Source organism: Muscardinus avellanarius (assembly GCF_963383645.1).
Source record: "Muscardinus avellanarius genome assembly, chromosome: 10".
NCBI lineage: Eukaryota > Metazoa > Chordata > Mammalia > Rodentia > Gliridae > Muscardinus > Muscardinus avellanarius.
The window spans coordinates 62,199,084-62,221,727 of NC_137796.1; the positions used below are offsets into that span (position 1 = coordinate 62,199,084).

Sequence of the window (22,644 nt, forward strand, 5' to 3'; positions counted from 1 at the left end):
GCCCAGAGAAACAGCTGGAGGTCCTGCAAGACATCGCAGACCTGACTGTGAAGGCGTCAGACCAGGCAGTGTTCAAGTGCGAGGTGTCTGACGAGAAGGTGACGGGCAAGTGGTACAAGAATGGGATCGAGGTGCGGCCCAGCAAGAGGATCACCATCTCCCATGTGGGCAGGTGAGCACACCAGGGTGGCGGTGGCGGCCCGGCCCGTGGGGCAGACAGCTGTAGCTGTGTAACAAACATACTCGGTCATAAGAACAAGGGTCAGCCAGATATGATGGCACAGACCATAATTTCAGTATTTGGGAGGCTGAAACAGGAGGATTCTCAGGTTCAAGGACAACCTCAGCAAGGAGTGAGACCCTCATTGACCTAGGAAGACCCTGTTTCAAAATTTAAAAAAATAATAAAATAGGGCTGGGGCTGTAGCTCAGAGGTAGAATGCCCCTGCGTTCAATACCCAGTGCAAGCCGGGCCTGGTGGCGCACGCTTGTAATCCCAGCACTTGGGAGAGTGAGACAGGAGGATCGTGGTTTGAGGACAGGCTCAGCTACTTAGTGAGGCCCTTTGCAACTCAGTGAGACCCTGTTTCAAAATAAAGAATAAAAGCCGGGCGTGGTGATGCACGCTTGTAATCCCCGTGCTTGGGAGGCTGAGACAGGAGGATCGCACAGGTTCAAAGCCAGCCTCAGCTACTGAGTGAGGCTCTCAGCAACTTAGTGAGACCCTGTTTCCAAATAAAGTATAAATTAGGTCTGGGAGTATAGCCCGGAGGTAGAAAAGCCTCTGGGTTCCACCCCGAGTACCACACACACACACACACACACACACACACACACACACAGAATAAAATAACAAGCCGGGCGTGATGGTGCACACTTGTAATCCCAGCATTTGGGAGGCTGAGACAGAGGATCGCAGTGCACGGACAGCCTCAGTTACTTAGTGAGGCCCTCCGCAACTCAGTGAGACCCTGTTTCAAAATAAAGAATAAAAAATAGGGCAGGGGTTGTAGCTCGGAGGTTAAATGCCCGTAGGTTCCATCCCCAGACCCACCAAAAATAAATAAATAAATAAATAAAATATGGGGCTGGGGGTGTAGCTCGGAGGTAGAATGCCCCTGGGTTCCATCCTCAGTACCGTGTGCACGCACACGCATGCACATGCACACACACGCATGCACACACACAAATCTCCAGTGCAAAATAAATAAATAATTAATAAAAAAAAAACCTGGACATGATGGTGCATGCCTGTCATCCCAGTACTTGGGAGGCTGAAACAGGAGGACTGCAGGTTCGAGGGCAGCCTCAGCAACTCAGTGAGACAGCCAACAATCTAGTGAGACCCTGTTTCAAACAAAAAAAGAGCTGGGGGTGTAGCCTAGAGGCAGAGCGCCCCGGGCTCGATCCGGGGCACGCACGCTGCATTGAGCAGGGTGTTTCTCAAGTTGGCATTGGAGGAAGCAAATGGGGGTGACTGGCCGCACCCCTACCTTCCCCCTCAACCCTGTAGGATCCACAAGCTGGTGATTGATGACGTGCGACCTGAGGACGAGGGAGACTACACGTTTGTGCCTGACGGCTACGCCCTGTCCCTCTCCGCCAAACTCAACTTCCTGGGTGAAGACACCCCTTCCTTTTACCCCGGGGATATGGAAGCCACCCTCTCAGTCCCAGGGCCCCAGGACACCTCCCTGCGGGATTAAGTCCCCAATATACAAACGGGAGGACCGTGAGTGTCGGGCTCACAGGTGGAGTCACACGAGAGACAGAGAGAGGCTGTGCGCACGGAGCCTGGCTGAGGAGCAGGGCCGGCTCAGGGGACTCTCCCGGCACCCCAGATCCCAGGGGCTGTGAGGGCGGGATGGGGGCCTGGTGTGTAGACCTAACCATCCGTCTCTGTCTTCTAGAAATCAAGGTGGAGTATGTGCCCAAGCAAGGTGAGGACCAGGGCTGCTCTAGGGACTGGGCAGGATGGCCAGGATGGAGGGAGGAGGCCTGGACCCCTGGGTCTGAGGGAGAAGGGCTGGGCCTGGACCCCTGGGTCTGAGGGAGGAGGGCTGGGCCTGGACCCTGGGTCTGAGGGAGGAGGGCTAGAGCCTGGTCCCCTGGGTCTGAGGGAGGAGGACTGGGCCTAGACTCCTGAGGTCTGAGGGAGGAGGACTGGGCCTGGACCCTGGGTCTGAGGGAGAAGGGCTGGGCCTGGACCCCTGGGTCTGAGGGAGGAGGGCTGGGCCTGGACTCCTGGGTCTGAGGGAGGAGGGCTGGGCCTGGACCCCTGGGTCTGAGGGAGGAGGGCTGGGCCTGGCCCCTGGGTGTGAGGGAGGAGGGCTGGGCCTGGACCCTGGGTGTGAGGGAGGAGGGCTGGGCCTGGCCCCTGGGTGTGAGGGAGGAGGGCTGGGCCTGGACCCCTGGGTCTGAGGGAGGAGGGCTGGGCCTGGACCCCTGGGTCTGAGGGAGGAGGGCTGGGCCTGGCCCCTGGGTGTGAGGGAGGAGGGCTGGGCCTGGCCCCTGGGTGTGAGGGAGGAGGGCTGGGCCTGGCCCCTGGGTGTGAGGGAGGAGGGCTGGGCCTGGACCCCTGGGTCTGAGGGAGGAGGGCTGGGCCTGGACCCCTGGGTCTGAGGGAGGAGGGCTGGGCCTGGACCCTGGGTGTGAGGGAGGAGGGCTGGGCCTGGACCCCTGGGTGTGAGGGAGGAGGGCTGGGCCTGGACCCCTGGGTCTGAGGGAGAAGGGCTGGGCCTGGATTTCTGGATCTGGGGGAGGAGGTGGGTGCCGGACTCCTGGGTCTCTGCTCTTAGATTCTCACTTCTCAGGGGGACCTCCGGGGGGCTGGAAGGCCTGGATGCCCTCCCCAGGATCCTAGTGTCTCTTTTGTACCTCTAGAACCACCAAAGATCCACCTGGACTGCTCTGGAAAGACTTCCTCCGAGAACTCAATTGTGGTTGTGGCTGGAAACAAGCTAAGGCTGGACGTGGCCATCACAGGGGAGCCCCCTCCGGTCGCCACCTGGCTGAGGGGAGATGAGGTAGATTGGGCTTCCTCTGTGTTCCTCTCTCTCAGGCAAGTGACTTCAGGCAAGCTGCTTTCCCTCCCGGAGGCTCAGTTTTATCCTCTATGAAATAAGCAGAAGGATTCCTTCTTCATGGAGCTGTTTTGAAGATTTGTGGGGAAAAAAAAAAAATATATATATATATATATAGTACTGGGTATGGAATCTGAGCAGTCTACCTGCGAGCTACACCCCCAGCCCTATGTTTTATTCTTTATTTTGAAACAGGGTCAAAGTAAGTTGCAGAGGGCCTCACTAAGTAACTGAAGCTGGTCACAAACCTGGGATCCTCCTGTCTCAGCCTCCCAAGTACTAGGATTACAAGCATGCGCCACCACGCCTGGAAGCAATGATATTTGTCCATCACCTTTGTTGGGTTGGCATGTGGTGGATGTTCCATCCATTATCCATTCATCTAAAAGCTAATTAATCAACAACTGGACCAATCTGTCCATCCAGCAGTAACTCATCTACCTATCAGTAACACATTCCCAAACCTCAATTAACTGATTGGTTAATTCACCCATCCAATAATGAATCCATTTGACCATTTAGATATCCATCAATCCAGTTCTAAATCTATCCAGAAATTCATTATCTGTTTAGCTGTGTGTTCATATATCCATCCATCCATCAGCTATTTTGGGGAGGGGGTACTGGGGATTAAACCCTGGGGTATTCTATCTCCAGTTAATACCCCAGCCCTTTATTTTATTTTATTTTATTTTATTTTATTTTATTTTATTTTATTTTTATGGTACCAGGGATGGAACCCCTAGTGTGTTTTAAGCCATACCTTTTTAAAAGGGTTGGAAAGCAGGTGTGGTGGCACACACTTGTAATCCCAGCATTTGGGAGGCAGAGACAGGAGGATCACGGTTCAGGGACAGCCTCAGCTACTTAGTGAGGACCTTTGCAATGCAGTGAAACCTTGTTTCAAAAATAAAGAGTAAAAAATAGGGCTGGGGTGTAGCTTGGAGGTAGAAGGCCCCTGGGTTCTATCCCCAGTAGCACAAAAAAGGGGGGGATGGGGATGTATCTTAGAGATAAAATGCTTTTTGATACAATTCCCAATATTACAAAAAAAAAAAAATCTGGTGGTCAAGACAGTCTGGTGGGTTTTGTGTGTGTGTGTGTGTGTGTGTGTGTGTGTGTGTGTGTGTTTTGGTGGCACTGGGGTTCCTTGAAGCCCTTCTCCGGGCTACACTCCCAGACTTATTTATTTATTTATTTTTGGAAACAGGGTCTCTTAAGCCAGCGCGATCCTCCTGTCTCCACCTCCCAAGTGCGGGGATTACAAGCGTGCGCCATCACACCCGCCTAGTCTGGTGTTTTCAATGAAGGATGGCATTTGGAGGGCGGAGGGCAGGCAGGAATGACGCGGAGGAGCGTGGATCCTGGGGCACCGGGGAGCTGCAGGAGGAGTTTGAGCAGGGGAGGCGGGAGGCAGTCTGAGTTTGGACCACTGAGGCAAGCTTGGCCACCTGCTGGCTGCGTGCAGGTGTTCTCGGCCACCGAGGGCAGGACCCGCGTGGAGCAGCGGGTGGACTGCAGCAGCTTCGTCATCGAGAGTGCCGAGCGGGCGGATGAGGGGCGCTACACCATCAAAGTCGCCAACCCTGTGGGCGAGGACGTGGCCTCCATCTTCGTGAGGGTCGTGGGTGAGCAGAGAGGCTGAGGGGCTGAGCCCAGCGCTGGCTTCCGAAGGCCTTGAGGGGGTCACCTGACTCTCCTGCCCCCTCCCCCAGACGTCCCGGACCCCCCGGAGGCCGTGCGGGTCACTTCGGTGGGAGAGGATTGGGCCATCCTGGTCTGGGAGCCACCCAAGTACGACGGGGGACAGCCGGTCACTGGTGAGCCCCACGGCCGCCCTCCTTCCTTCACCTCCAAGAGCCCCGTGACCCCCAAGTCCTTAGCACCCTCCTTGGTCTCCCCTGGGACCTGGCTTTCATCTTTAATGCCCTCTGATCCCTATGGCCTTTCTTCATCATTCTTTTTTTTTTCTACCTATGAGCTACATCCCCCTGCCCATTTATTTATTTATTTATTTATTTATTTATTTATTTATTTATTTATTTTGGTGGTACTGGGGTTCCTGGAAACCCTTCTACCTTCGGGCTACACTCCCAGACCTATTTTTATATTTTTTATTTGGAAACAGGGTCTCTTAAGCCAGCGCGGCTGGCTTCGAACCTGCGCGATCCTCCTGTCTCCACCACCGAAGCACCGGGATTACAAGCGTGCGCCACCACGCCCGGCTTATTTATTTATTTTAATTAATTAATTTATTTATTTATTTTGCTACTGGGGATGGACCCAGGGGCCTCTGAGCCATATACTTTAACCCTTTTACTTTTTTACTTATTTATTTTGTTTTATTATTATTATTATTATTTAATTTTTATTTTTATTTTTTGGGCGGTACTGGAGATTGAACCCAGGGGCATTCTACCTCTGAGCTACGCCTCCAGCCCTGTTTTGTGTGTGTGTGTGTGTGTGTGTGTGTGTGTGTGTGTGTGTGTGTTTGCAGGTCTGGGGATGGAACCCAAGGGCATTTGACCTCCGAGCTATACCCCCTGCCCTATTTTTTAATTAATTAATTAATTAAATTTTTTTGTGTGTGTGTGGTACTGGGGGTGGAACCCAGAGACTCTTCTACCTCCGGGCTATACTCCCAGACCTATTTTATATTTTGTTTGGAAACAGGGTCTCACTAAGTTGCTGAGAGCCTCACTAAGTAGCTGAGGCTGGCTTTGAACCTGTGTGATCCTCCTGTCTCAGCCTTCCAAGTGCTGGGATTATAAGCGTGCAGCACCACGCCCGGCTGTTCCCCATCATTCTTTACCCCACAACAACCTGGGAATAAATCTCACTTTGGCCCATAGCTAGGGGACTTTCTGTGTCCCCTGACTCCGCAATTCATGATCTGTGATTCCCTTGATTTCTTTTTCCTTTTTCTTTCTTTCTTTTTTTTTTTTTTTTGTACCGAGGGTTGAACCCAAGGGCATTCTACCTCTGATCTATACCCCCAATCCTATTTAATTGTTTGTTTTGAAACAGAATCTCACAAGACTGTGATGGCCTCACATTGCTGAGTCTGGCTGTGAACCTCCCGTCCTTTTGTCTCAGCCTCCAAGCACTGGAATTACAAGCCTAATCCGCGCCAGGCTGGATGCCCTTGAGTTTTTCCCTCCTCCTCCTCCTCCTCTTTCTTTCTCCTCCTCCTCCTCCTCCTCCTCCTCCTCCTCCTCCTCCTCCTCCTCTTTCTTCTCCTCCTCTTTCTCCTCCTCCTCCTCCTCCTTCTGTTCCTCCTCCTCCTTCTCTTCCTCCTCCTCCTTCTCTTCCTCCTCCTCCTTCTCTTCCTCCTTCTCCTTCTCTTTCTCCTTCTCTTCCTTCTCTTCCTCCTCCTCCTTGTCTTCCTTCTCTTCCTCCTCCTCCTTGTCTTCCTCTTCTTCCTCCTCCTCCTTCTCTTCCTCTTCCTCCTCCTCCTCCTCCTCCTCCTCCTCCTCCTCCTCCTCCTTTATCTTCTTTTGCAGTACTAGGGATTGAAGCCAGGGACATCTACCTCTCAGTTACACCCCCAGTCCTATTTTTAATTTTGTATTCTTTTGAAATAGGGTCTCACTAAGTTGCAGAGGGCCTCACTAAGTAGCTGGGGCTGGCCTTGAACCTGTGATCCCCCTGCCTCAGTCTCCCAAATGCCAAGTACTGGGATTACAAGCATGAGTCGCCACCCCTTGCTGGACCCCCTTGATTTCTGAGTCCATAACTGGTGGCTTTGGAAGCCTCTGTGACCCCAGAGACCAACCCAAGATCGCAGAGGCCTGGGACTTCTGCAGGTCCTGAGATCCTTCTGGCGTGACCCGTGACCCCACGGCCTCCCCTGACCACCGCTCTTGTCTGCTTGGGGCACCCACAGGGTACCTTCTGGAGCGGAAGAAGAAAGGCTCCCACCGCTGGATGAAGCTGAACTTCGAGGTGTTCACAGAGACGACCTATGAGTCCACCAAGATGATCGAGGGCGTCCTCTACGAGATGCGGGTCTTCGCGGTCAACGCCATTGGAGTGTCGCAGCCCAGCATGAACACCAAGCCCTTCATGCCCATCGGTGACCTGCGCCCCCGGGGCTCTCTGTGCCCTCTGACCTAGCTCTGCCCCCCTTTCATCTCTGACCTGCCCCTGGCCTTTGACCCCTCCGACTGCGCCCACTGTGGCCCCGTTAGCATTACCCACCTCGCCACCCTCCACCCCCCGCTGTCCTCCCCCAGGGGAGAGCACCTCGGCTCCCCACAAGGACACCCGACGGCCCCTGGGCTGCTGGCTAGCCGCCATGGAGACTGTCCCCTTCCCAGTGATATGGACGTACTTTATTAGTGTTTTTTTTTTTTTTTTTTTTAGTACAGCAGATTGAACCCAAGGGCATTCTACCTCTGAGCTACATCCCCAGCCTTTTTCATTTTATTATTTCATTATTATTGTTACTATTTTGGTACTCGGGGTTGGACTCAGAGGCATTCTACCTCTGAACTATACACCCCCAGCCCTTTTTATATTCATTCATTTACTTACTTATTTATGTATTGGGACCGGGGATTGAACCCAGAGGCATTCTACCTCCAAGCTATACCCCAGCTATACCTGATTTTATTTCTTATTTGGAATCAGGATCTTACTAGGTTGCTGAGAGCCTCGATAAGTTGCTGAATCTAGCTTTGAACCTGTGATCCTCCTGTCTCAGCCTTCCAAGTACTGGGAGTACAAACGGGCACCACTATGCCCGGCTTTTTTTTTTTATTTATTTATTTATTTATTTATTTTTGATGGTACTGGGGTTCCTGGAAGCCCTTCTAGCTCCGGGCTACACTCCCAGACCTATTTTTACATTTTTATTCGGAAACAGGGTCTCCTGAGCCAGCGCGCGCGGCTGGCTTCGAACCTGCGCGATCCTCCTGTCTCCGCCTCCCAAGCGCGGGGATGACAAGCGTGCGCCGCCACGCCCGGCCTTAGTTTTTATTTTTTATATTGAAACAGAGTCTCACTCAGTTGTGGAGGGCCTCACTAAGTAACTGAGGTTGGCTGCGAACTTGCGATCCCCCTGTCTCAGCTTCCAAGTGCTGGGATTACGAGCATGTACCACCACGCCCAGCTTCAGCTTATTTTTTATTCTGAAACTGGATATTACTAATTTGCTGAGGCTCTTGCTAAATTGCTGAAGCTGGCTTTGAACCTGGGATCTTATTCTCTCAGCCTCTCAAATCCCGGGATCACAAGTGTGTGCCACCACGCCCAGGTTTTATTTTTCATTTATTCATCTATTTTTTGGTACTGGGGGTTGAACCCAGGGACATTCTACCTCTGAGCTACCCTATAAGTCCTAGTTTATTTATTTTTAATTTTTTTATCTTTTTGCGGGACTGAGGATGGAACCCAGGGGGAGTCAACCTCCAAGCTACAACACCTGCCCTATTTTTTATTCTTTATTTTGAAACCGGGTCTCGCTGAGTTGCGGAGGGCCTCACTGAGTAGCTGAGGCTGTCCGCGAACCGTGATCCTCAGGTCTCAGCCTCTCGAATGCTGGGATTACAAGCGTGCGTCACCAGGCCTGGCTTATTTTTTTTATTTTGAAACAGGGTTTCACTAGGTTGTTGAACGCTTCTCTAAGTGGCCAAGGCTGGCCTCCAGCCTGTGATCCTCCCTGCCTCAGCCTCCCAAGTACTAGGGTAACAGGCTTGTGCCACTGTGTCCAGACCAGTGACTCCACCTCTGACTCCTGCCCCTTCCTGCCTACCCCTGACCCCTTATTGACCCCCAAATCCCCTTCTCTGGATCCTCGCAGCACCCACGAGTGAGCCCCTGCACCTGACGGTGGAGGACGTGACAGACACCACCACCACACTCAAGTGGAGGCCTCCGGACAGGATTGGGGCGGGCGGCATCGACGGATACCTGGTGGAGTACTGCCTGGAAGGCTGTGAGTGGCCCGGAGCCCCACGGCGCCCCGCCCGGGAGCTGAGCAGGGTCATGCGGCGGGTGGTGGCCGGAGCAGCCAGCTCTTGTTCCAGGCCCAGGATGGGATGTGTGGAGGCAGAGCTTAAGGACCAGCGTGTCCTCTCTCCATCCCCTGCATCCATCCCCACAGCACGGTGGCTTTGCACCCACACATCTCTTCCAGCATCTGTCTACTGCCTCTGTGGCTCCTTCCCTCCATCCACCCACCTGTCTTCCCGGACCTTCTTAATCCATCCATCTATTCAGCCTGCCTTCCTTTATTTCCTTCCTCCCTTCCTTCCACTTGTCTACCCAGTCATTCATTCCTTCATCTACGTCCATCAGAAAATCTTTTGAGCAGGGCGTGGTGGCGCACGCTTGTAAGCCCAGCATTCGGGAGGCTGAGACCGACCAGAGACCGCGGTTCGCGGACAGCCTCAGCTACTTAGTGAGGCCCTCTGCAACTCAGTGAGACCCTGTTTCAAAAATAAAGAATAGAAAATAGGGCTGGGGGTGTAGCTCGGAGGTAGAATGCCCCTGGGTTCCATCCCCAGTAATGAAAAAAAAAATCTTTTGGATCAATTGTCCATCCAGCCACTAAGATTTTTTCATCCATATATTTATCTCTCCAGCAGCTTCTCTCTTCCCTCCTTCTCTCTCCTCTTCCTTTTCTCTTGTTTTATTTTTTTATTTTTTTATTTTTTGGTGGTACTGGGGTTCCTGGAAGCCCTTCTACCTCCGGGCTACACTCCCAGACCGATTTTTACATTTTTATTTGGGAACAGGGTCTCCTAAGCCAGCACACGGCTGGCTTCGAACCTGCACGATCCTCATGTCTCTGCCTCCCAAGCGCGGGGATTACAAGCGTGTGCCACCACGCCCGGCCTCTCTTGTTTCTTTTCTTTCTTCCTCCCTCCCTTTCTTTTACTTATTTACTTTACCTGAAATTGAACCTAGGGGCATTCTATCTCTGAGCTATGCCCCAGCCCTTTACTTACTTACTTACTTACTTATTTATTTATTTATTTATTGTGGTACTGGGGACGGATCCCAGGGGCCTTCTATCTCCAGGCTACACTCCCAGACCTATTTTATATTTTATTTAGAATCAGGGTCTCTTAAGCCAGCTGAGGCTGGCTTCAAATCCGCATGATCCTTCTGTCTCAGCCTCCCGAGCACGGGGATTACAAGCGGGGATTACAAGCGTGCGCCACTACTCCCGGCTTTTATATTTTAGTTTGAAACAGGGTCTTGCTAAGTGTCTGAGGCTGTCCTTAAACCTGTGACTTCCTGTCTCGGCCCCCCAAGTACTAAAATTAAAGGCTCCTTCTCCCTCCCTCCCTCCCTTCTGTTTATCTGTGTGTCTATCATCTCCACACCTGTCCATCCATCTTCCATGTTTCCACACCTCCGATCCTCCATCCTGCACTGAACGCACATTCATTGAGCGCTGACTGTATACCAGAGCCAGGCATGGAGGTGTCTCTGAGGTGGCGTCTCCCTGGGAGGACAGACGTCTCTACCTGGTCTCCATCTCAGGCCTTAGCATCAGGCAGCTGCGGGCTCCCCTCCTGCCCACGCGGTGTCCCCTGGGCAAGTCTCCGTCATCAGTACCTCCATCTCAGCCTGGTGGAGGCGGCTCCTGTGCGGGGGGTGGGGGGGTGATGGATGGACAGGACTGACTTGTCCCTCTCTCTACCCCATCCTGACCTTGCTGACTCCGCCCAAGCCAGAGCCCCTGATGTTTCAGAACGGAGCTTGTTAGGGTTCTTTAGGGTCAACCCACAGCCATAAACCCAAGACAGAAGGCATGTAAGGGAGAGGTAGGAAATCCAGGGAGGCTCTGTCCAGCACCCCAGCCTCCTGCTTTGACAGTGGCCCTTGCCCCCTGGCTGTTCTGGAGGCAGACAGGCTTGGGCGTGGCTAGTCCCCCACACCTGAACCTCTCTGGGTCTCCATTTCCTCGTCCCTAAAGTGGGGTCCCAAGAGGTGGGGGTGTGCGTGTGTGCGTGTGTGCATGTGAATGTTTGTGCGTGCGTGCTCTGCACCTGTGCCCAATGTTCGCTGGGTGAGTCGCAGCTGCTCCTGGGCAGAGGGTGCGGAGGGCGCCCGGGTTCACCGGGTGGCCCCTCCCTCGCAGCCGAGGACTGGGTCCCCGCCAACAAGGAGCCGGTGGAGCGCTGTGGCTTCACCGTCAAGGACCTCCCCACGGGAGCCCGGATCCTGTTCCGCGTGGTTGGGGTCAACATCGCAGGGCGCAGCGAGCCGGCCACCCTGGTCCAGCCCGTCACCATCCGGGAGATTGTGGGTGAGTGAGCCCGGCCCTCCTGAGGCCAGGTCGGTGCCATCCCCTGTGCCCTTTAACGGAGCCATGGGGGCCTCCCTTGGGGGGATGTTGCCACCCTCAGATATCCCTCAAGTCAGGTGCGGCTGCGTGTGCCTGTAATCCCAGTACTGGGGAGGCTGAGGCAGGAGGATCACAGGTCCCAGGTCAGCCTGGGCAATTTAACAAGATTCTGTTTCAAACTGAAAAATTTGCCGGGCATGGTGGCGCACGCTTATAATTCCAGCATTTGGGAGGCTGATACAGGAGGATCGCAGTTTGCAGCCAGCCTCAGCTACTTAGTGAGGGCCTGTTGAAAAAATAAATAAAAAATCAGGCTTGGGGTGTGGCTCGGAGGTAGAATGCCCCTGGGTTCCAACCCCAGCACCCCCCCCCCACACACACACACACGCAAATTGAAAGATAAAAAGGACTGGGGTGTAGCTCAGAGATAGGACATCCCTGAGTTCAATTCCCAGTACCCCTCCTCCCAAAAAAAGTCCCTCAAAGGCCGCCAGCCAGCGCTCAGCCTCCTCCTCGTGCTCTTGTCTGCAGAACAACCCAAGATCCGCCTCCCCCGCCACCTGCGCCAGACCTACATCCGCAGGGTTGGAGAGGCGCTCAACCTGGTCATCCCCTTCCAGGTACCCGGCTGGGCTGGGCTGGGCTGGGGTCGGGGCTACGGGACCCCGCCCCGGCTCCGCGGACCCCAAGCCGTGCTCTCCTGCAGGGCAAGCCCCGGCCCCAGGTGGTGTGGACGAAGGGCGGGGCCCCCCTGGACGCCTCCCGCGTGCACGTGCGGACCAGCGACTTCGACACGGTGTTCTTCGTGCGCCAGGCCGCGCGCTCCGACTCCGGGGAGTACGAGCTGAGCGTGCAGATCGAGAACATGAAGGACGCCGCCACCATCCGCATCCGCGTCGTGGGTGCGCGGCCGGGGTGGGGGGCTGCAGCCGGGAGGGCGCGGGTGGAGGAGACGGGCGGGGCAGGTGATGGGAGCCAGAGGAAGACGGGGCGGCCGTGGAGGAGGCGCCGGCTGCAGGACCTGCAGCGCAGCCCCGCCCTTGGTACCAGGGATTGAACCCAGAGCTTTCTACCTCCGAGCTACAGCCCCAGCTTTTTTTTTTTTTTTTTTTTTTTTTTTTTTTTTTTTTTTTTTTTTTTTTTTGCAGTTCTGGGGATGGAACCCAGGGACATTCTACCTCCGAGCCACACCCCCAGCCCCATTTTTTAGTCTTTTTATTTTATTTTATTATTTATTTATTTATTTATTTATTTATTTCGGTACTGGGGATAGAACCCAGGGACATTCTACCTCCGAGCCACACCCCCAGCAGCCCTATTTTTTTTTTAACTTTGGTCTTCATATTTTATTTATTTATTTATTTTTCTTTGTGGAACTGGGAATGGAACCCAGGGCCATTCTATCTCCGAGCTACACTACCCCATCCCTATTTTTTTAGTCCTTTCAATTTTGGGGTACTTTTTGTGGGCATTTGTGTTAAAAGATAGAACCCAGGGGCATTCTACCTCTGAGCTATACCTTCAGCCCTATTTATTTATTTATTTATTTATTTATTTATTTATATTTTTTGTGGTACTGGGGGTGGAACCCAGAGGCTTTCTACCTCCAGGCTATACTCCCAGACCTTTTTTTAAAATTTGAAACAGGGTCTTATTAAGTTGCCGAGAGCCTCACTAAGCAGTTGAGGCTGGCTTTGAACCCGTGCGATCCTCCTGTCTCAGCCTCCCAAGCGCGGAGATTACAAGCGTGCGCCACCATGCCCAGCTCCTATTTTTTATATTTTATTTTGAAACAGGGTCTCACTGAGTTGCAAAGGGCCTAAGTAACCGAGGCTCTCCTCGGACCGCTATCGTCCTGTCTCAGCCTCCCAAATGCTGGGATTACAAGCATGTGCCACCACACCCAGCCTAGTCTTTTATTTATTTATTTATTTATTTATTTATTTATTTATTTATTTACGATACTGGGGAAGGAACCCAGGGGCATTTTACCTCCAAGTTACACCCCCAACCCCCAGCCCTAATTTTTAGTCTTTTATTTTTTGAAACAGAGTCTCACTGAGTTGCAAAGTGCCTGTCTATGTAGCTGAGGCTGTCTGTGAACTGTGATCCTCCAGTTTCAGCTTCCCAAATACTGGGATTACAAGCGTGGGCCACCATGCCTGGCTACATTTTTAAAATTTTATTTTATAGTTCTGGGGTTTAAACCCAGGAGTATTCTATCTACAAAATACACCCCCAGCCTAATTTTATTTTTTATTTTGAAACAGGGTCTTGCTAAGTTGGTGAGGGTCTCACTAAATTGCTGAGTCTGGCCTCAAATTTGCCATCCTTTCAGTCTCAGCCTCCTCAGTACTGGGATTCAGGGTATGCATCACCATGTACAAGGCCCAGCACTTGGGGGACCCCTTGGGCTGATGTCTGACATTATCTCTTCTTTCAGAAAAGGCAGGGCCAGCAGAGAATGTGATGGTGAAGGAGGTGTGGGGCACTAATGCGCTGGTGGAGTGGCAGCCCCCTAAAGACAACGGCAACAGCGAGGTCACGGGGTATTTTGTCCAGAAAGCTGACAAGAAAACCATGGTGAGGGCGGAGGGGCCCTGGGTGGGGGAGCATGGGGAGGGGGAGGTCAGCAGAGCAGGAGCCCCAGGTCCCGTTTCGCAACTGGGGACACTGAGGCTGAGACTGGAGAATGGGCTGTGACTGGAAGGGAAGCCCTTAGGCTGAGACTCGGTGCCTGGCCTTTTCTGTTTGTATTGAGGCAAACCTCACTGAACAAAATTAGCCAGTAACCAGTTGATCCATCCATGGACTATTTTGCCCTGCTGGGAATGGAACCCAGGAAAGCACTTTACCACTGAGCTACACCCCAGCTTCTCCAGTAGATTTATTATTATTATTATTATTATTATTATTATTATTATTATTATTTGCAGGTCTGGGGATGGAACCCAGGGGCATTTCACCTCCGAGCTACACCCCCTGTCCTATTCTTTTATTTTGAAATAGGGTCTCACTGAGTTGCAAAGAGCCTCACTAAGTAACTGAGGCTGTCCATGAACCGCTATCCTCCAGTCTCAGCCTCTGGAATGCTGCGATTACAAACGTGCGCCACCATGCCCGGTTTATTATTATTATTATTAATTATTATTATTATTATTATTATTATTATTGTTATTATTAATTTGTGGTACTGGGGATGGAACCCAGGAGCCTTCTACCTCCAGGCTACACCTCCAACCTACACCTCTGACTTTTTTTTTTTTTTTTGCGGTACTGGGAATGGAACCCAGGGGCATTCTACCTCTGACCTACAACCCCAGTCCTATTTTTTAGTCTTTTTATTTTGAAACAGCATCTCACTGAGTTGCAGAGGCTCACTAATTAGTAGTTGAGGCTGTTCATTAACCATGATCCTCCTGTCTCAGCCTCCCAAATGCTGGGATTACAAGCATGCGCCACCACACCGGAAGTCTTTTTATTTTTTGAAATTGGGTCTCACTGAGTTGCGAAGGTCCTCACTAAGTAGCTGAGGCTGTCCGCGAACCATGATCCTCCAGTCTCTGCCTCCGAAATGCTGGGATTACAAGTGTGCGCCACCACGCCCAGCTTCTCTGACCTATTTTATATTTTATTTGGAGACAGGGTCTCACTAAGTTGCTGAGGGCCTAAGTAAGTAGCTGAGGCTGTCCGCGAACTCTGATCCTCCTGTCTCAGCTTTCCAAATGCTGGGATTACAAGCATGTGCCACCACGCCCAGCTTATTTATTTATTTTAAAAAAATTGAGCTGGGCATGGTGGTGCATGTTTGTGACCCCAGTACTTGGGAGGCTAAACCAGGAGGATTTCAAGTTCAAGGACAGCCTCAGCAAGTACTGAGACTCTCATCAACCTAGTGAGACCATTTCAAAATTAAAAACAAAAATAGAGCTGGGGGTATAGTTCAGAAGTATAATGCCCCTGGGTTCAATCCCAAGTACCAAAAAAAGAAAAAATGAACTGGGGATTGAACCCAGGGGTAGTCTACCCCAGAGCTATACCCTAAGTCCTTTTTATTTCTCATTTTGAAATGGGGTCTTGCCATGTTGCTGAGAGTCACACTAAATTGCTGAGGCTGGCCTCCTGTCTCAGACTCCCAAGTACTGGGACTACAGGCATTTGCCACCACACCCAGGCACAGTAATTTTATTTTTCTATTTATCTATTAGTGCTGGGGATTGAATCTAGGGACATTCTACCTCTAAGTTACACTCCCAGCCCTTTTTATTTTTTGTTTTGAAACAGGATCTCACTAGGTTATTGAGAGTTTCGCTAAATTGCTGAGACTGGTTTCAAACCTGTGATCTTCCTGCGTCAGCCTCCCAAGAACTGGCACTACAGGCATGCGTTACCATGCTGGCTCCCAGTAACCATCTGAAAATGAACATTTGGGCTGGGTGCGGTGGCTCACGCTTGTAATCCCCGCATTTGGGAGGCTGAGACAGGAGGATCATGGTTCGCGGCCAGCCTCAGCTACTTAGTGAGGTCTTGTTTCAAAATAAAGAATAAGCTGGGCGTGGTGGCTCACACTTGTAATCCCCGCACTAGGGAGGCTGAGACAGGAGGATCTCACAGCACAGGTTCGAAGCCAGCCTCGGCTACTTAGTGAGGCTCTCAGCAACTCAGTGAGACCCTGTTTCCAAATAAAGTATAAAAATAGGTCTGGGAGTATAGCCTGGAGGTAGAAAAATCCCTGGGTTCCACCCCAGTAAAACACACACACACACACACACACACACACACACACGAATAAAAATTAGGACTGAGGGTGTAGCTCTGGGGTCTGGGTTCCATTCCTAGTATCGCAAAAAAAAAAAAAAAAAAAGAAAAAGAAAGAAAAGAGGAAGAAAGAAAGAAGAAAGAAAGAAAGAAAGAAAATGAATACTTGGTAAATGAACATTTAGTTCATTCCCAGTTTTGTGCAACTACTACCTCTATCAAAGATTAAGACATGTTTTTCCCCCAGAGAAGACCCCCATACCCATTAGCAATTTCTACCTTCACCTCCTGACCCAGTCTCCAGAGATAATTTTTGTATAAATGGAATCAGATAATATGTGGCTTTTAGCAAGCATAATATTTTCAGAGTTCATTCGCGTGGTGTGTCAGTACTGTCCTTCCTTTCTTTTTCATTTTTTTTTCCTTAAGTAGTGGGGATGGAACCTAGGGAAATATACCTCTGAGCTACACCTCTGCCCTATTTTTATTTTTTATTTATTATTATTATTATTATTATTATTATTATTATTATTATTATTATTTTGGTGGTTCTAGGGTTCCTGGAAGCCCTTCTACCTCCGGGCTACACTCCCAGACCTATTTTATATTTTTATTTGGAAACAGGGTCTCTTAAGCCAGCAAGGCTGGCTTCGAACCTGCGCGATCCTCCTGTCTCCGCCTCCCAAGCGCAGGGATTACAAGCGTGCGCCACCACGCCCGGCTAATTTTTTATTTTGAAACAAGGTGTCACTAAGATGCTGAGGGTCTCGGGTCTCCACACTGCGATGCTCCTGTCTCAGCCTACTGAGGATTACGGGCTGCGCCACCATACCCGGCAACGCTTCCTTCTTTTGGGGCTGAATAATATTCCCTTTTGTGGATGGACAGTTTTTTTTTTTTTTTTTTTTTTTTTTTTTTTTGGCGGTACTGGGGGTGGAACCCAGGGGCATTCTACCTCTGAGCTACAGCCCCAGCCCTATTTTTTATTCTTTATTTTGAAACAAGGTCTCACTGAGTTGCAGAGGGCCTCACTAAGTAGCTGAGGCTGGCTGCAAACCTGGATCTTCCTGTCTCAGCCTCCCAAGAGCTGGATTACAAGCGTGCGCCACCACGCCCCGCCTGATGGACCACATTTTGCCTGTCCGCTTGTGTGATGGACACTTGGGTTGTTCCCACCTTAGTTCGCTGTTAGTTCCCACTGAGTTCCCATCGTTAGTGAAAGTCAATAATGACGAACTTTCTTCATACCCCCCCCCCGCCCTCCTGTGTCTGTGCCTACTTGTGTGTCCTCCCCATGTCCCTGGTTCCCCGTCCCTCCCTGTCCCCACTCTAGGAGTGGTTCAATGTCTTCGAACACACCCGCCACACCAGCTGCACGGTGTCGGACCTCATCGTGGGCAACGAGTACTATTTCCGTGTTTTCAGTGAGAACATCTGTGGTCTCAGCGACTCGCCCGGGGTCTCCAAGAACACGGCCCGCATCCTCAAGACAGGTGCCGCCAGCTCCACCATGGGCCCCCCCAGCCGGGGCCCTGTCTAGACTCCCATTTGGTGGCTCCTGGCAAAAGGGCAGAGGTGGTCGGGTCTGTTCTCTGGCTGGGGTTGGGGATGGGCTAGACCTTACTATATCTCCTGTCCCTCTCACCAGGAATCACCTTCAAACCACTAGAGTACAAGGAACATGATTTCCGGACGCCTCCCAAGTTCCTGACACCCCTGATGGACCGGGTGGTTGTGGCTGGATACGCCGCGGCTCTCAACTGTGCCGTCAGAGGCCACCCGAAGGTGTGGGGCAGGCCGTGTGCGCTGCATGCCTACGTGGAGGGCCCGGAGGGAGATCGTTGGCATGATGCGGCCCTAGGACCATGGCACCGGCCCTTCTTCCCTGAATAGCTGTGTCCAGTGGGATTTATTCTCCGCTCCACTTCCTGTTTTTCCCCTCCCCTGGCCAGAGCCCGAGTTGCAGACAATTATACTCTCTCTTCCTGCCTCTTTCTCTGTCACAGGACCATGCCAGAGGACAGGGGCATTGATGTCTCTGGTCCTGTTTGAGGACAGATGTTAATTGCTTGGAAACATAACCCCACCTCCAGGGATGGCCTGCACCTCCACAGCTCCCCCAGGCTCTTTCTGCCTCATTCAAGTTTTCAGGAATATGGAGGCTGGAAACCTTGAGCGCCAGGGGTCCTATAGACCAGGGATTGGCAAACTACAGCTGGTGGGCCAAATCTGCCTGCTGCCTGTTTCTCTATATATATATATATATTTTTTTTTTCGGTATTGAGGATGGAACCCAGGGGCATTCTACCTCTGAGCTACACTCCCGGCCCTATTTTTTATTCTTTATTTTTAAACAGGGTCTGAGTTGCAAAGGGCCTCACTAAGTAGCTGAGGCTGTCCGCGAACCGTGACCCTGTCTCAGCCTCCCAAATGCTGAGATTATAAACGTGCGCCAACGTGTCCAGCTTTCAATAAAGTTTAACTGGCACACGGGCATGCACATTTGCTTACGTTTTGTCTGTGGTTGCTCCTGCACCGCAGAGCTGAGTAGTCATGAGATAGATCTTGGGGCCTGAGAAGCCCCTGAAATATTTACACTCTGGCCCCCATAGAAAAAGTTTGCTCACCTCTGGTCTAGACCCCAGGTGTTTGGCTTTGGCCAGGTGCACATCATACATTCCTTAGCTCACCTTCCGCTCTCGGTGTCTGCTCTGCTCATGACGTCTCATTAATTCATCTGGCTCATTTGGTTACCCACCAGCTCATCCACTTACTCAGTTCCCTTCATTCACCCCATTTCCTTATTTACACCATTATTCATTCACACCATTTATTTTTATTTTATTTTATTTTTGCGGGTCTGGGGATGGAACCCAAGGGGATTCAACCTCCGAGGTATACCCCCTGCCCTATTTTTTATTCTTTATTTTGAAACAGGGCCTAACTGAGTTGCAGAGGGCCTCACTAAGTAGCTGAGGCTGTCCACAAACCCCCGCGATCCTCCAGTCTCAACATCCTGAATGCTGGGATTACACGCGTGCATCACCATGCCTGGCTAATACCGTTTATTTATTATTATTATTATTATTATTATTATTATTATTGGTGGTACTGGGGTTCCTGGAAACCCTTCTACCTCTGGGCTACACTCCCAGACCTATTTTTTATATTTTTATTTGGAACCAGGGTTTCTTAAGCCAGCGCAGCTGGCTTTGAACTTGAGTGATCCTCCAGTCTCCACCTCCCAAGCCCGGGGATTACAAGCGTGTGCCACCATGCCCGGCTAACACCGTTTATTTTTTATTTTAACTTTTTTTTTGTGTGTGTGGTACTGGGGATGGAGCCCTTCTACCTTCGGGCTACACTCCCAGACCGATTTTATACTTTTTATTTGGAAACAGGGTCTCTCAAGCCAGTGCGGCTGACTTTGAACCTGCGTGATCCTCCTGTCTCCTCCTCCCAAGCGCGGGGATTACAAGCGTGCGCCACGACGCCAGGCTATTTTTAATTTTTTAATTTTTAATTTTTGGACCTGGGAAGGGACCTGAGGAGGACAGGCAGCCACTGATTAGGAGGGGGTGGGGAAGGACACTGTTTGAAGAGGGGCAGCCAGAGTTGAGGAGCAGAAGCCCCTCTGGCCCATCAGGAACAGCACCCCAGCCAGGGCGGCTGGAGCAGAGGCGGGGAGGGGAGGGCGAGCGGGGAGGGCCGCCAGTGAGGGGGCCTGGCCACCTAGGAGGCCTGAGCTCTGTATCCTGGGGTCAGTGGGAGGCCCTCGGCACTGCCCTGCACAGTAGGGATCGTCAACTTGTTTTTGCAGAAGAGGAGACTGAGGGTCAGCGAGTGGGAGTGACTAGCTCAGGGATGTCCAGAGAGGATATCCAAGCCCAGAGAGGACCCAGATCTGCCCCCCGGCCCTGTTCTGCCACTGCCCAGGGCGCCCCTCCAAGTTGGCGCCTTGCTCGCTCCCCTTGACAGCCGAAGGTGGTCTGGATGAAGAACAAGATGGAAATCCATGAAGACCCCAAGTTCTTGATGACCAACCACCAGGGGGTCCTGACGCTGAACATCCGCCGCCCCTCACCCTTTGACGCCGGGACCTACTCCTGCCGGGCCTTCAACGAGCTGGGGGAGGCCCTGGCCGAGTGCAGGCTGGATGTCCGAGGTGAGGAGGGTGGGCCCTCTCCCAAGCCCTTGGTGAAGCCAGCTGGGACCCCCCACCCCAGCAGAGTGATGCCAAGGCCAAGGTGTAGGGGAGCCAGGCCAGAGTCCCTGGGAGGAGGGGTGGGGAGAAGGGACGTCCTACCTCCAAGCTCCACCCCTAGCCTCATTTTATTTTTTATTCCCTTTTTTTTAAGTCTTTTTTTTTTTTTTTTTTTTGGCGGGTTTGGGGATGGAACCCAGAGGCATTTGACCTCCGAGCTACACCCCCTGCCCAATTTTTTATTCTTTATTTTGAAACAGGGTCTCACTGAGTTGCAGAGGGCCTCACTAAGTAGCTGAGGCTGTCCGGGATGCTTGTAATGCTGGGATTACAAGCGTGCGCCACCACGCCTGGCTTTTTTTTGTTAAGTCTTGAAACAGGCTCTCACTAAGTTCCTGAGGGTCTCACTAAATTGCTGAGGCTGGCTGTGAACTTGCCATCCTCCTGTCTCAACTTCCAAGTACTGGGATCACAAGTGTGCGCCTTTCCTCCTGGCTTTTTAAATTTTTTTTTTTTTTTGAAACAGGGTCGCACTAAATGGCTGAGGGTCTCACCAAGTTGCTGAGGCTGGCCTTGAACTTGCAATTCTCCCAGTTCAGCCTCCCACCCACCTCCCACCGGCCTATATAAAGGAGGGGAAGGACAAATGAGGGAGCAGAGGGGACAACTTATCAAACGTCCCAAGGCCTCCAGCAGGCCCCGGGGGGGGGGGGGTCCGGGGGGGGGGCAGATGTGTTGTTGGCGGAGGGGTAGGGAATATAGTTCATATGGAGGCTTCCCTGCCACACAGTCCCTCTCTCTCCCGGCTGCTCCCAGCCAGTCCTCTCCTCTCTGCTCCAGAGCTCCAGCCCCAGCCCCAGCTTATGCTCCATCCTCTTCCTCCTGCCAGCCTCCCCCTGGCCTCTCCGCTGTCTCCTGTCCCTCCCCTCCCAGCTCAGCAGGGTCTGCAGATGCAGAGTTGACTTGCCTGGGGTCCTGTCCCCGCCCAGCCCCCACCTTGTCTTCGACACACAGCTCCTACCATACCAAGCTATTGGTGGCCAGACTGACTATCTCCCACCCCTGGACTCTGTACACACCGTGTCCTCTGCCTCACGGTCTCCCTCACCTTGGCTTGGGCTCTGGTCCCCTGGGTGTCAGCCAGAGAAGGCCCGGCTAAGCGGACACTCGCCTTAAAGTGCACTCGAGGTGCTGATGTGAGTGGGGACATCCCAGGTCCTTACATTTGACTTCAGGTCCGCTCAGATCCCCCGCCCCGCCCAACGGCAGCCCCTCAGGTCCTTAGCCGCTGTCCTAGGTCGTTACTTCCCAAGCTCGCCTGGCGCCTGCTCGCCTTGACCGGCTACTGAATCTGCTCAGAAGTGGCCCGACCTCAGCTGGGCATGGTGGAGCACATTGGTAATCCCAGCACGGGGAGGGGTGAGGCAGGAGGATTGATTGCAGGTTCGAGGACAGCTTCAGCAAGTAGTGGGACTCTCAACTTAGTGAGACCCTGTTTCAGAACAAAAATAAAATAGGGCTGGGGGTATAGCTTGGAGGTAGAGTGAGTGCCCCTGGGCTCAATCCCCAGTACCACAGAAAATAAAAGTAAAAATAAGCAGCCTAACCTCAGGGTCCCAGTGGCTGCTCGGAATGTTCCAGTTTGGGGCTGAAAATGGGAGTAATTGGTTTGGCACGGTGGCACGCACCTGTAATCTCAGTCCTTGGGAGGTTGAGACAGGAGAATCACAGGTTCTAGGCTAGACTCTGGAACTTGGTGGGACCCTCAGAGACTTAGTGTGGGTCTGTTTCAAAATAAAAAATAAAAATAGGGCTGCGAGTGTAGCTCCTGGGTGGAACCTCTCTGGGTTCAATCTCCAGTGTAAAAAAAGAACAGGTGCGCCGGGCGTGGTGGCGCACGCTTGTCATCCCCGCGCTTGGGAGGCGGAGACAGGAGGAAGACAGGAGGATCGCACAGGTTCGAAGCCAGCCGCGCTGGCTTAAGAGACCCTGTTTCCAAATAAAAATATAAAAACCTAGGTCTGGGAGTGTAGCCCGTAAGTAGAAGGGTTTCCAGGAACCCCAGTGCCACCAAAAAACAAAACAAAAACAAAAACAAAAAAAACCAGGCGCTCACTGGGATATTCACCGTGCGCCCCCTGCCGGGCCCATGGATACTGCACGCAGAGGGCCTGGGGGATTTAGGAAGGGTGCCCTCATGCCTCCCCTGCCTTCTCTCATTCCGCCCACAGTGCCACAGTGAACCCCTGGCTGCCACCCGTCAGGACAACTGAGCCCCGCCTCCAACCTCCGAGCGC

General features: G+C 52.2%; 1 protein-coding gene across 1 annotated transcript in view; it reads left to right on the forward strand.

Moving 5' to 3' along the window:
• Positions 1-22,589, forward strand: part of MYBPC2 (myosin binding protein C2) — a gene marked incomplete at its 3' end in the record, with an annotated part of 40,843 nt that extends 18,254 nt beyond the window's left edge. The window contains exons 13-28 of the mRNA XM_080703688.1: positions 7-172; positions 1,514-1,620; positions 1,911-1,940; positions 2,884-3,026; positions 4,552-4,711; positions 4,799-4,903; positions 6,970-7,158; positions 8,887-9,021; positions 11,179-11,346; positions 11,917-12,005; positions 12,092-12,287; positions 13,829-13,968; positions 17,477-17,636; positions 17,792-17,928; positions 20,122-20,308; positions 22,579-22,589. Coding sequence (XP_080559814.1) covers positions 7-172; positions 1,514-1,620; positions 1,911-1,940; positions 2,884-3,026; positions 4,552-4,711; positions 4,799-4,903; positions 6,970-7,158; positions 8,887-9,021; positions 11,179-11,346; positions 11,917-12,005; positions 12,092-12,287; positions 13,829-13,968; positions 17,477-17,636; positions 17,792-17,928; positions 20,122-20,308; positions 22,579-22,589 — 2,123 coding nt within the window. The remainder of the gene's footprint in view (positions 1-6; positions 173-1,513; positions 1,621-1,910; positions 1,941-2,883; positions 3,027-4,551; positions 4,712-4,798; positions 4,904-6,969; positions 7,159-8,886; positions 9,022-11,178; positions 11,347-11,916; positions 12,006-12,091; positions 12,288-13,828; positions 13,969-17,476; positions 17,637-17,791; positions 17,929-20,121; positions 20,309-22,578) is intronic.
• Between the last annotated feature and the right edge of the window lie 55 nt (positions 22,590-22,644).